Below are 14,667 nucleotides of genomic sequence, written 5' to 3'. Positions count from 1 at the left end.
GAACCAAATCACGTCACTCGTAAACATTTATATTCACATTTAAAGCCTTGAAATTGAGAAATTCAGTTTCTTGAAAATATGCACCAGTATTTATTTTATATTCGAAGCATTTAGAGTGTGACTTCTGATCATGTAAATTCCATATAATGTTTTCTCACTTGACATCATAAAAATGCAGTTGGACATTTATATTCCTTATATAGGCATAATGATTAGACCACAATCATGTTCAGCGAATTAAAGTTGTATTTAAAGGTTTGAAAATTGAAGTATTCATATCTTCAACATTCGAAATTTAAGGGCATATTCATGTTAAATTTAGGGTTTTCACAAGCTCGGTTTTTTCAATAAAGTTCATTTTTTTAATGACCACGTAAACGCGCACTTCATTATTTGTTTTAATTTCGCAAAACTAAGGGTTCGTAGAAATATTTAAAGCAAAAAAAATCATTTTATGGAGAGAGATTCTGTTTTAGAGCCTGAAATCTTCTATTGGCCACATTTTAAAAGAGCGGTTTATTTCCATTCGTTCAGCAGATAAAACGGTTTCACTACAGTCACGTTCAACATTAAGAGGCTCAAATTTTCCCTCTTGCTTGTTAAAAACCTCAGCTGAAAATTAGCATTCATTTCACGAATATAAAAGTTTGACTACAGCTATATTGTGTAATTAAATTTAAATGTTCATATCTCGAAAACGACAATACATATTCATTTAAGATTTAGGGATTTTTATAGCCCGACTCTTCCCTCTTAACAGCACGTAAAAAATATATTTATCTGTAGTTACATACTTTAAAAAGCGCAAAAATAACGTACGTTTGTACTCACATACATGTATATGTTGTTTACATTCTACATTCGACATTCAATTTAAAGTATGTTGGAAAGTATGTACAGCAAAGCTAGCAAGAAATAGGGATAGCTGCAGGGGATCATGTTTGCGATGTAGAAACCATCCATGCAAAAAAGATTATTGTTCTAGAGAGTGAGGCAATCAGCACTACTGTATCGCGCCTTAATATGGGGATGGATGCGGAAAATAAAGAAATACGCCCAAATGATGGGGAAAGGGCAAAGAAAGGCCCTGATAAATCGTGCAAGTACTGGCAGGCATTCCCCCTCTTGACTTACTCATTGAGGAAAAGAGTGAATAAGTCGACTTCCGCGGATAACGGATCAAATCAGGAGAGAAGTAAGATAAACGGCCATTTGGAAATTGCAAGAACGTCGGATGAATCTGGAGGATAAGAGTCAGTGGACTCAGCCATTAATCCTTGATTTGGAACTCTGGCCTTGGTGCCGACACAAATTGCTTAAGTTATTACATAATACTGACATTCAAGGGTCACGGAAACTTTAAACACCTCACACATCCAGAATCCCAAAAACGTTTTTTCAAGAACAAAGGGAAGGGCTAGTCTCGTGTACGAAAATCTTAACTTTAGAGTCCCCGATCGACGGGATGCTAAAGAGCAAGATAAAATGGGACCACTGCAGTAACGCCGTTTCTGCAATGGTAAAAGAGAAAGAAAGGACAGAATCTGCTGTACAAGATAAACAACGGATTTCCATGAAGGAGCGGCACTGAAAAAACAAGGAAGGAATAACAAATTTTCCACCAAGTAGGACTTTGTAATGTAAGGAAAAGAATTAACAGCGAAACATAGGGATATCAGTCGGATGTAAGGATGCAACAACTAGCAGGACGAACCATAGAGAGTTTTAGATTCTCCTGATATATTCCACAGAGATGGTTTTCAGTACGTAGGCGCTTCGGTGAATCCCCCACTACCCGGCCGCTAGAGCACCAGGACGTTTTTTGAAAATTTTCCTGAAAAAAACAATCTCACGTTTCAGATTTTTGTATTTTTAGTCGTCGTAATTTGGCTTATACAATTGTTCCACAGTTGAGTCAATTGGACCGTGACTTGACAATATCTCAGCCGCATGTGGTATGCAATTTGCTCATAACGTTGGAAACAGGTCATGGATCAATGACTAAAGCTAATCAAGCTCAAGTGACAGTAAGAAATTCAGGTTTACTCTAATTGCATGAAATCCTGTATACCCTTTACCAGTACTGTATGCTTGAAACTGAAACCTGATGCTCCTTTATACGGACTGTAACTCGCAATCACAACATAAATCACTGATATATTATGCTGCGATTTAGTTACTTACACACAACATAAACCGAATGATTGTTACAACAGGATTATACTAATTTAGTATTCATTCCCCACATTGAATAATGATGGTGTGTAAATCATCTCTGACTCTACTTGGAAATAAGACAATGCTAGATAAAAATAAATATAGCTCAGGTAATTATTTTCGGAATCAGTGAACTCGACATAAAAATATTGTCGAACCTCGTGTCTGACAATACGAGCCTGTTCTACTTAAAATTCCAAAAAGCAGCGATTTATTTGAATCATTGAAATATGCGTTTTATTTTCATTCATTTGCGTATGTGATACATTCTACGATGTTTATATGAGTGTGAATTTTTCGCGATATTGTAGGGAGGAACTTACTTAGACATTGAGCACCAGAGGACAGTTTTGTCCCAAAAAGTGCCATAGGAAAGAAAATCGTTGGTTATAACAGCGAAATGTTAGTGCTTTCTATCGGCACGACGAGGGAAATCCGCTAGCGTTGTTGAATTTTTATCTAAGTACAACGATCTTATGCAATATTGGCCAAAATACCTGGAACTTAAAATACTGTCTTTATCTAGATAGCCCTAATAAAAAATAAAAAATAATTTGAATATAAACAAACCCATTCACGCAAAAATGCCCTATTATCGTTCGGTAAAAATATAGTATTAACATTTTGTTGTTTGCATTCTTATATAGAAAAAAAAACTATCCTTTCGTGTTGAACAAAATGTTTGGAATTTGTTTTTGTTATAATTTAAAAATAGTTTTTTGCATTAATTTATTATTTTCTTGGCCATTGCGTTTTAACTTCTTGATACGTATACTACTACCTATTTTTCAACAATGGCAAAATGCAAATCATATTCACTCGACTTTAGAAGCAGAATTATTCAGTTTTATAAACGAGGAATATTGCAAAAAGGTATTTCCATCACAGTAAATATTCCAAAAAATACAGTATCGTGTGTTAATAAACAGTTTAAAGTATTGGGTCATGTTATACCGGGAAAAAGTACCGACAGACTTAAAAAGACTACCAGACGAATGGATGCAAAAATTTTCAGCATTGTCAACAGTGATCGTTTCTACCATCATCAAAGATCTTGCAAAAAGTACAGATAGATGGACATTTAGAAATATAATCGAGAGCTATCAGAAGAAGGCAGTTAGAAGGTTGTTTAAGATCTTAGTGTCCAGTAAAAAAGCCACTATTACGAAAGAATATCAAAGCACGGTTACAATTTGCATTCGATCATATTCACTGGACAGTGCAAGATCAGAAAACAGTTTTTTTTAGTGATGAATCCAAATACAACCTTATTTCCAGTGACGGCATAGTCCACGTAAGGCGTCTAAAGGGCCAAAAACTAAATAAAAAATATATTAAACCTACCGTTAAGCATGGTGGAGGAAATATATTAGTATGAAGATGCTTTTCTTGATAAGGCATGGGCCCCACTCATCGTCAAATTTATTTTCCAACACGATAATGATCTCAAGCATTCTGTAAAACTAATGAAAGAGTGGTTAGAACAAAAACAAGTGTGTGGCATGAAGTGGGCTGCCCAAAGTCCGGATTTAAAGCCAATCGAAAATTTATGGCACCTTGTAGATTGTATGACAGGGAAGCTCATTAGAAGTGGGAATAAACTGTTTGAAAAGTTCACGCAAGTCTGGCATCAAGTCAATCGGCAACTAATTAAAGAATTAGTAGAATCAATGGCTAGGAGAATAGCAGAATGGGTCAAGGCAAAGGCGTATTACATCAAATACTAAAGCTTTTTTAGTTCCTATTTTTAATAATGAGAATTTCTATTAAATTAAAATTAATTAGATTCCAACAATTTTGTTCAGTTATTATTGAACTTTTTGCCATACCATAAAGTTTTGTAAGGAGCATTTTTTTATTTGATATGGATAAAGTGTATCTTTAAGAGTAAAACTACAATAAAAAACTCGTTGATTGTTAAGGATTTTAGGCTATTGTTTTTGGTGTAGTATGCTTAGTTAAATTGTTCGTACTTTTATTCCTTAAGTTACGCCCATGTATATCGATACTTATTTAGGGGATTCCATCTGGGTGCCAGACAACCATACCCATCAAGCCATATCGAAAGGCTCTTTATGGCTGGGAAATATGCTACTTGTCAAAAAAAGCTTTCTAAATTGGACTATTGCCGCGGTCTGCAATTCGACGGGTCTGCAATACTCCAATAAAAGCGACTTGTATGGGTATTCACCCGATGGCCGCGATTTATGACATCAAGCACGGCTATAGCCCATAAGGGCTCTTTGTAGTAATGCGCTCCTCAAGTTTAGTACTTAAGGGATGAGTGAAGTAGTTTTGCTCTTTTTGATCAGTGCTGGCTCTAGACATATGATCGTAAACATAGTTCGTAATCCGGCCAACTAAGCAAACTTCCTCTTCATACTTAGACCAACATTTTTGTCATTAGTCCACTTTTGTAAACCAAATTGTTGTTTTCGTGATTCCGTTTGTTGACGGAACCTTAACAATGATATTCATCAAATTTTCAATTTATGCGAACTTTGAAAAAGTTCCAAGTATTTTGGTCTATACTGTATGTAGAATTATTTTCTAAGACGCTTGTCCAATCGTTTATTTTTTCGTGGGGATTAGTGCATCCCTTTAAAAAAAATTTGGGTTTTCCAGCACTACACCGGTATAGTACAGCAGCTACACTAATTTTGCATTTTTAGCTTTCCTTTTGAATAAATTGTGCCTTCATCATCGAAACAAATATTTCAAGCATTTCGGTTTACCTTTAAAATGTAGCCATTCACAAAATTGGATTCTTTGATCCTACCAAAATTCACATGATTCATTGAGTATCTACATTTTATAATGATGGAATTTCTCCTATTTCATAATTTTATCGATTGATTTCGTAGCTATTCTGATATCGATAGAGATTTTCGAATTGATGCAATCGTATAATATGCTACAAATTGCCCTGAAATTTGAGCTCGTGCATCCTTATCGAAAACCTCAGATCCTGTTCTCCAGGTTTTCGATCTCAACCGAATAGTATGTTTTTATCGTAATATCTCGAATTGAAAACTGACTCGGTTCGCATTCGTTACTGAACATACACCATCCCCAATCACCCATTACCTGGGTACGCCATCGTTTTCAAATTTGGAAGCTTTTCGTGAAAGTGATAGTATTCATCACGATCCAATGTCAATTTTAAAATTGAGTATTTTCCAATTTCACCCTCAAATATCATCAAAAATAAATTAGAGCTAAAAGCGGTGATATGATTACATAGAAACATCTAAATCGATATTATTCGCCCACCGATGGTGGAATAAAAAAAAATTACTAAGAAGTGTTACTAAAAATAGACTCTATTAAATATGGTAGGAAGACTATAATTTCGATATAACGTTTTTATAAATATAGCTTTCGGGCTAAGTATAATGGAATTGTTCGCCGGCCGTGGAAATATTGATACGTGTTTCTGGATTTTTTTGAAAAGTTTTACACGAAGGAAAAATGTGGACGTAGTAAATTTTGAAATGAATATTCTGTATACAATCTACCCAAACATTTCAAGGAGTTGCTTTTATTCATCAGGGTAGATGCACCTCGCGCTTTAACGGCTAATCCATCCCCATCAAGGATCGATTCTATAGTCGAATCATTATATCTTTGCGTGCACGTCGATAATAAATGAGAATTGATTGCATCGTATGCAATCAATTCTCATTTCGATTTATTATTAAGAGATACTTTGTCGTCAACAAACTATCTACTACTACTGATTATTATTTTGTCAGCAAAGACAATTCTCTAGAGATCCTGATGAGAACCTTGAGTTACATATGGGAGTTGGTAATTTTTCGTGCTTACGCAGAAGGAGGTACGAAATAAGTAATAAAATTATAAAATTGCAATTTGCTAGCAAATTTGCTTTGCGATAATTCCATTAATGGAAGTTGATTGTTACGGAGAGATAGGGAGTGAGATTGAGTGCAAATACTCACAAAATAAAGCAGATAATTGAAGATATTATATATAAAAATGAAATTTGGTTTTGAAATGTGAATCACAATCGACACATGGAATAAATCGATAAAAAACGTCCCAATTTTTAGATAGTGGAGTCCAAGAGTTCCAAACTTAGACAATTTGCGCTTGAAGATAAATCTTTTCAATTTAATTACACTGTATCGTTCGTGAAATTGCTATAGTACTATTGATCTCGAAGATTATGAATATTCATAATAAATAATTAATCATATAAATAAAATAATTATATAATTAATTTAGGTTAAACCCGGTCGCACGCCATAGGTGCATGATAATTATATGAAATGACACGTGCGGTAATCCTGGTTAGATAAATGTTCTACAGCAGTAGATGCGTACGTTACTTTGGTGGGGCATACTTTCTGGGATATCCGAATTTGAAAGAAAATCAGTTACGACAAAATATTAAGGACAGAAAAGTTGTATTTTTAGTTGCACTATTTGAGACAATTTTGAAAATTGAAAAAATCTTCTAGTTGTTACTATTCTCATGTAAAATTCTTAAAAATTAACCCCGTGGACAGACCCATAAAATTTCTAGATGAACTCTGATATTTTTAAGCATTATTAAAATAATGGTAAAAAAGATATTTTTTTTATATTTCAACACCCTATATTTGGCAAATGAAGCGATTCCGAACACACACACATATATATATATATATATATACAATAAAAAAAAATCTAAACTTGCGCCGCATGGTTAAAGGGATATGATTATATTATATTAAATATATGATATTATTAATGTTATATGAACAGTTCACAGAACATAACTTGTATATCAAAGTTTTACTAGCTATAATCACTTTTACACAATCTGGACACCATAATTATCTGTAGTAGTACGATATTTTAAACTTTATTTCATTCATGATAATAACCGTTCAGCACACACATTGAATTTCTGTTTATGAGGTCTATTAACTTTTAAATTTGAGTACCAGCCGATTTTTTAAATTAAAATGGTACATTGACCCCTTTTGAACAGTTCTTTGATGTCTTTATTTGTTGAATTTATTCAGTAGGATTGAAGGTTTCCAGAAAATAAATTATGCTAATTGAGTGAGATTGAAAAAAATGTCTTTTTTTGCGAATTTTTTTGTACAGATTTCCCCCTGCTTTACTACAGTCATAGGTAGCTACAGTATAGCTTAACGGTCTGATTTTCTGATGGGTTTTAAAAATTAATGATGCCTATAAATTTACAACCAACCTGCCCCACGACCACTTTGCGGCTCGAGGGTAGCTCTCAGGATTTCCGCCCTGTAAGTCAGGCACAGGTATTGTTTACGCATTTTAATTATGAAATTCATTTTTCTTTCCTCACAGCGGTTAAACCTCATAAAGTATGATTTGTAGAACCTGAGATAAAGGTTTTTAAAAACTGGAGATCGAACTGGTTAAAACCGATTTTACGCGACGGGCGATAGACCGGTTTTTCCAAAGAAATCACACTTTTATCAAATTTACTTGGAATTTATGGGCATTGAAAGAGCAGAAAAAAACTCCGACAACTGCTTCAAATATAAATATGTCAAAAATAGTTAGGAAACGAAATACATGAAAATAGTTCAAAATTATTTGAACAGTATAAGAGAAATAAAACTGGTAAGGACTTTAGGTTATTGCTTTTTGGTGTATTTTGCTTGGTTAATTTATTCGTATTTTCATCCCTTAAGTTACGCCCATGTATATCGGTACTTATTTAGAGGACTCCATTTGAGTGCCAGACAACCGTGCCCATCAGACCATATCGAAGGGCTCTTTATAGCTAGGAAATACGCTACTTATCAAAAGAAGCTTTCTAAATTGTGCTTTTGCCGCGATCTGCAATTCGGCAGATCTGCAATACTCCAATAAAAGCAACTTGTATAGGTGTTCACCCGATGACTGTGATTCATGACATCAGGCATGGCCATAGCCTCTAAGGAATTCTTATAGTGGCACACCCCTAAGGGCTCCTTATAGTGGCGCACCCCTAACTGCTCGTTATAGTGGCGTGCCCTTAAGAGCTCCGTATAGTGGCGCGCCCCTGATTCGAGCTCCTCAGGTTTAGTACTTAAGGGATGAGCGAAGTAGTTTTGCGCTCTTTGACTAGTGCTCGCTCTAGTCATATGACCGTAACCATAATTCGTAATCTGCCCAGCTAAGCAACTCTCAGCTTCATGCTTAGACCAACGTTTTTGTCATTATTAAAATAAGTGAAAATTAATATAGTCCGCTTGCGTAAACCAAATTGTTGTTTTCGTGATTTCGTTTATCGAAAGGACCTTAACAAAAAAATAAAACAAGGGGAAAAACGGCTTTGGTTGTTGGCACCTAGGTATCTACAACATACTATATACTATGTATTGGATTACTCCGAAAATATAACAAAAAGTTCTAAAAAGTGCATTTTTTATTAATGCGATGGGGTTTTTTCAATATCACGTATCCCTGAATTTAGGGAGTCTGAACAGGAACCGGGAGTCGAATTCTTGAATTTGGAGAATAGAAAATTCTGTAAACTGTGAGCCGACTATAGTCTACGTAGGTCTAACGAATAAGTTACATGAAATCAAATTAGCTTCCGGATGAAACACTCCATATACAGGGTGTTTTCTAAGTACGGTCCGTAACTTCAAGTTACATTTTTTAGTATTTAAAGAAAAAAGTGTCTTATAAACATGTGGTTGGAAACTCTTAGAATCCGATACACACAGTATTGAAATTAAAAAAAAGTATTTTTTTTTTTAATTTATAAATAAAAAAAAAAGTATATTATTCAAAATAGATGTGGAACAGTTAATGCTAGATTCTTAAAATTTTGTAGTTATTGTACGTAGGTAAGGAGCAGTATTTTTGGTATAAAATCAGTTTTTATCTGCCACCAGTGGTGTAGTTAGGGATGAGTTAGTCGATGTTTTCGTCATAAAATGTAGAACGCCATTGGATTTTTTAACGTTTTTCTTCTTTTTGGACTCTCCTAACAATTTACAACACAAAAGGTCTCTTGATTTTTTTGCCGAATACTAATCTATTTATTTGAGAATCATTTAAGTAATTTAAAACATCGTTTTTTATCTGTTAAGCGATGCTTAAAACAAGTCGATAATTTAAAAGAACACTCAATTCTACAAAGAAAATATACTTTTCTTTGGGCCGTCTAAATCTATCGGTTTTTAAGTTATTTGCATTTAAAAGGTTCGAGGTATTGTGGTATAATTTTTTTTTCATTTTCATTCTCTTCAGGAGTTGCGGCAGAGAATACAAGAAACCATGAATACATTTAAAAATAATAAAGAAATTTTGTTTAACATTCAGAGACATTTAAGAAGTGTATTTTTAAATGTATTTAGGTAGGCGGTGGATGTTTCCAACATTTGATTTGAACCTTGTCATTAGCACTATTACCAATAATTGTTATTGTTATTTATTGTTGCTTTGATTACTTATGCGTTCCTTTCCATCTTTTAAGAATAAAAAAAATCATAGCAAAATACATTGAACTTTTTAAATACAAATAACTAAAAAACCTATAGATTTAGACGACCTAAACAAGAGTATATTTTCTCTTTAGAATTAAGCGTTCTTTTAAATTCTTGGCTTCTTTTAAACACGATTCAACGGATAAAAAAATATTTTTTAAATTACTTAAGTGATACGGTGAAATTGGTTGGTCCTCTAGGAGCAACGTCAAAATATTCTTAAAATTCGTAATTCTCCCATCAAAAACATAAAAGTACCAATTTTCAGATTTGTACTATCAAAACTTTCTTAATTATTGAGAAATTTCAGAATAAAATTTAAACTTAAAACACGTATCTCTTAAACCAGCGACATTGGTATAAGCTCAATCACAATATTTCGGTGTATACTACTCCAGTTTAATGTTGACCCATTCTTTTAGCTCACCCTGTATATGTTTATCAATTCCGTGATGCTGCGTGTTCTAGTTTTAGTCATTAACATTGGACACAACTGGGGCTTTCTGCACCGTGACAGGATGGAAAGAAATAATGACCGTTTTTCGCCGCCTCCTGGAACCGAGCATTTCGATTCACTAACGGGGGATAGTTTAATCGCAACAAATAAATAAACAATACTGTACCATATAACAAAAACACTGTTGCGTAGGCGCACCAGATCCAATGACTTACTTAGCCACCTGTAGGTTCCTACCGTTTCGCGATTGTTTCGCTCCTCGTCGTCGATTCTTCCCAGTTGGCGTCGCGATATCAAAGCAGTAGCTGGAAACGCTTCGCGGCGCATCAAAAGTGCTTTGCCGGCTTCCGTCGCCGGCAGGACGCAAAGTTGAATTTTTTCCGAAAAGTGCCCGTAAAAATAAATACCATTATGATTGGCGGCGATTAAGGGACAATTGAACAACTAAACTTTAATGAGCTAAGGTTGGTTAATAATAGCCGTTTTGTTGCTGTTGTTAGGTTCGATGTTAATGATCGTTTTGCAGGAAATGTGTAATTGCTTTTTAACTTCGTACAAAGGACAGCTAAATAGAATTACCGCGGAGGGAACGGTGTTTTAAACTTTAAATTACTTTTCTTCGCTCTAGCGTCTTCTGATGGAAGCCTCTTTAGTAGGCAAGATTATTGTTTTAGTCTTTCGAATGCAATTATGAATTCGCCAACTTTTCGACATCCAAGAACTTAATGTAACACCGTGGGGAGCATCTTGGAAATTACCAAGCGGATATTCTAAATCGATGTTGACACACCGAACCATTATAGCATGTAGGTACTTGCAATCGTTACTAGTTGACCTGTTTTTAAGTAAACAAAGCCGAGTTTGAAATGTGGTCGCCTATGAAAGCAACTAAACGTAGTGAAATACAACGAATCGTGTTTTAAGATGATTAATATTAATTAAAAAACTTCTCAGCAAATATTTTTCAAATCTATTTCCCACGGATTTGTTTTGGTCCTCTTAAAATTACATGACATTGGCCTTTCAATATAGGCAAAAATGAAAAACAACTACCTATTAATTATAAGAGTACAATAAATAATGACTCATTATCAATGATATCCCTTCATTGAATTGCAGTATTTCATTCAATATTAAATAAGCATTTCTGAATATCCGTACAGTGTGTTCCAGCCAAATGAATCAAATTCAGAATTTCAATTATATTGTGTAGTTATGCAAAAATTAGAAACAAGTCAAACTTAGATTTCAAAATGATATCCTGCTCATCGTGCGGGGTACGAATATCATCCCCATCTATGGTTCTCGTTGCAATTCTCTTCTGGTCCCACTATTAAATTTGTAAGTTAGAAGTGTGGGCTTGTGAGTTCTCCATTCAATATTGTACATATCATTCATTTTTTAATAGTATTCAAAAATTCTACAGTTCCAAAAGTTTTATGCGAAGAGAATAAGTGAATTGTTGACAGTTGAGAATGAAAAGATCTTAGAAATAAGGTAATATCATAAGCTCTTCGTATTTCCCACCAATTTAAAAATTCTCGATCAGTGCCTGTCGTCAGAAGATGGAATGTGTCGGATATAATATTTTTATATTGCAGAATGTCCTTATAAAAACTAAAATTAACGATATAACGATAAAATTGAGGAGTTTCGTTTTTTTTTATATACAAGCTGTAGCAAATTTAGAGATCTTTGTGGGAATCTCAGAAATTATGAGAGATATAGATTCATTTTATTTAAGACAAATTTGCACAATGCAATAGAGATTTTAAATTTATTTGAAAATTCGGAAAGTTATTCTACACATACATTATCGCTCATATGTAGAACAACTTTTTAAATTTGACTTTTTCTCTACAACAACATGAATTTGATATAATCTATTACATTAATTATTAATTAAAATTAAAAATAAATATATTAATGTTAAAATTTATTTGCTAAATGTTTTTAACCTGTAAATAAAACATATGGGTCAAAAGTAGAGCAACTAAAACGTTTTTTCTATTTTCCCTTAGAATTCAATCTTTTATTTAGTATCTAGTAGCATATCTCTTATTTTTAATTACTTCTCAACATCTGTTGGTCATAGAGTTTAATAATTTTTCAATCTAATCTTCAGATATTAAGTTTCAACTATTTTAAACTTTTTTAAATAAATCCACTGTATTTGTTATTCTTTTCTCATGAATTTTTTGTCAGTTTTATCTCAAAGAGACTATCTTTATGGGGCTTAGATCGGGGCTTTCAGTCGGCTAAATCATATCAACGTTATATACGGTTAACTATTTTTTAATTATTTTGGAGGTATACTTCAGGTCATTGTCGTATTGGAACGTCCATCGAAGGTTCATATTTTCTTTTGCACAGGGTAACATATAATTTTCCAGAATATTTTTATACACTTATCGATCTATAATAGCATCAATTTTTACTAATGGACCCATGCCAAACTCTTTGAAGCACCCCTCAAACTATCAAACCGCCACCTCCACGTTTAACCGTCGATTTAGTATATTTCGGATTAAACCGGTCATTAATTGGTCTTCTGACCAAACAAATTTTGTCTGATCTGAACAGTTTAAATCAACTTTCATCTGAGAAAGAGACAGTTTTCCATTTTTCATACGACCAGTTTACATGCTCTTTCGCAAAACGCAATGGAGCTTTTCTATTTTTCTTTGAGATGAAAGGCTTCTTTGCGGATTTTCTCCAATATAAACCAGCACTTCTTAATCTTCGTTTTATAGTACTCACTGACACTGAAACACGTAACTCTTGTTGTATGTGAGTTGCACTCTTGAATGAATCCTAGACGAATAACATTTTAATTCTTCTGTCCATCACTTTATCAGTTTTCCGTTTTCGGCCCCTCTTCGGAAGTTCATCTAAAGTTCCACTATTCTCAAAATTAGAAATCATTCTTAATATTATTAATTTATTTAAATTTAAATCTCTTGCAATTTTATACTGCTTTTCTCTACGTTCAAATTTTTCTAAGACTTTTTCTTTTAACTGGTGTGATAAACGAACGCCTCTTGGCATCTTGAAATATTTTTAGTCAATACTGCGAGTAGCAAAATCGATATCATACAATAATACAAATAAACAAATTGGTTGTTTTACATATAAATTCTAAGAAAAACAAAATAGTCTAAAAAATGGGCATAAATAATATCTACTGAAAATATATTTGTCCCTTTACACTATTTAGATAAACAAGAAATATATTTTAGTAATTCTAAAAAAAAATTTCTTTGGAAACATACTTATTTAAAATTTTCAATTAATTGCTCTACATATGAGCGACAGTGTATTTCTGAAACAAATATTAAGAAAGCCACAAATCATAAAAAAGTAAAAAGTAAAATATTATTAGAGTAACTTTTTGAGGATATTTCATTGGTTAATAAATAAAATAAATACTTCCTTATTTCATATATTATTATATTTATTTTTTTATATTTTAAATTACTTATTATTATTAAATTAAAAATTACTTTATATTTTAAACGCCTCTACAGGCTAGATTTTTTTGTTTTTTTACGACTTAATTTTCCTCATAATAAAATGAACAAGGAAATGAATGGCTAATTTATGGCTACAAATACTGATGTATTGTGTCTAAAAAGTTCAAAATCATGTCTTGTAATATAAATGTTGAAAAGTGTTTTTAAGTCAAAATGTGAAAATACCATATATCAAAATAAGAGAATACACGTATCTTTACAATAGAAATTAACATTCGTAATTGGCACTATTATACTAATAAAGTGTTTTGAACCATCTTCTGTTCTTTGAAAAACAATTTTGATCATTAAAACATGAGTTTTCAGTAGCAATATTTAGTTTTGTGGCTGCCACAGTCATTACGAATTGGCGATTTCCGTAAAACTTGATATTTTCATATACAAAACGGAGCTTTTAACTTTTAATGCAAAGGACATAATAAAACACGATTTAAAAAACTATCGACACATTGCAGATTCAAAGAGAGCATTTAATTTTCACCTTTACTACTAAAAAGCATAGCTACCTGCGGTTTCACTTGGCCCCAACTTGAGATATTAGAGCAAACCCCATCATTTGTCTGTTTTATTATGACCCGAATGAATCGGGTCGGGCTTCGCGCTTGTGAAGTCGGGCCGACTCCACAATCGGGCCAAAACCGGGACCAAAATCAGTTATCCTCTGCTTAAATTTAATACAATAAGGAAATAACATTACGTGTGACTCCTCTTGTTCTTGGACCCTTATATAATATATGTTAAGTTATGCAAAGGGATTCAGAACAATGATGTTTGCAATTACACCTAAATGAATTTTCTGACATATAATCATAATAAATTGTTTATATGGACGTTTTCATTATAAAGTAGATGTTTTTCCATATGTGGAAAATTTTGCAGCCCTATGCATCAAATATCAGGGCCATACCAAGGTGCAGACAAATGACAAATATAGAAAAAAATGCTTAATAAAATGCTAAGTAAATTTGAAATGTGAATGTGT

At 33.1% G+C, this 14,667-nt stretch overlaps 2 protein-coding genes across 3 annotated transcripts in view; both read left to right on the top strand.

Moving 5' to 3' along the window:
• The first annotated feature begins 3,011 nt into the window (after positions 1 to 3,011).
• Positions 3,012 to 4,428, top strand: LOC136419376 (uncharacterized). Its single transcript, XM_066405659.1, has 6 exons — positions 3,012 to 3,180; positions 3,233 to 3,341; positions 3,466 to 3,589; positions 3,669 to 3,917; positions 4,148 to 4,160; positions 4,205 to 4,428. Exons 1-6 carry the CDS (start codon positions 3,012 to 3,014, stop codon positions 4,426 to 4,428), a joined length of 888 nt encoding a protein of 295 aa, XP_066261756.1.
• A 5,960-nt stretch (positions 4,429 to 10,388) lies between these two features.
• The window catches only part of LOC136417308 (adenylate cyclase type 6), a 168,877-nt gene continuing 164,598 nt past the window's right edge, over positions 10,389 to 14,667 (top strand). For both annotated transcript variants that reach the window (XM_066402964.1, XM_066402955.1), the window contains exon 1: positions 10,389 to 10,616. The gene's annotated coding sequence lies outside the window, so the exon portion shown is untranslated. The remainder of the gene's footprint in view (positions 10,617 to 14,667) is intronic.

This window comes from Euwallacea similis, chromosome 2, assembly GCF_039881205.1.
Source record: "Euwallacea similis isolate ESF13 chromosome 2, ESF131.1, whole genome shotgun sequence".
In the NCBI taxonomy this organism is placed as follows: domain Eukaryota; kingdom Metazoa; phylum Arthropoda; class Insecta; order Coleoptera; family Curculionidae; genus Euwallacea; species Euwallacea similis.
The sequence above is the reverse complement of the archived record's forward strand: the minus strand, read 5'-3'. Positions and strand labels throughout refer to the sequence as shown.

Excerpts from the sequence above, each read along its gene's own strand:
- LOC136419376 (XM_066405659.1), top strand. The coding sequence starts at position 3,012 with ATGGCAAAATGCAAATCATATTCACTCGACTTTAGAAGCAGAATTATT. Across the intron at positions 3,342-3,465 it reads CAGAAGAAGGCAGTTAGAAG|TGATGAATCCAAATACAACC; the intron begins GTTGTTTAAGAT and ends AGTTTTTTTTAG. Across the intron at positions 3,590-3,668 it reads ATGGTGGAGGAAATATATTA|CATTCTGTAAAACTAATGAA; the intron begins GTATGAAGATGC and ends AATGATCTCAAG.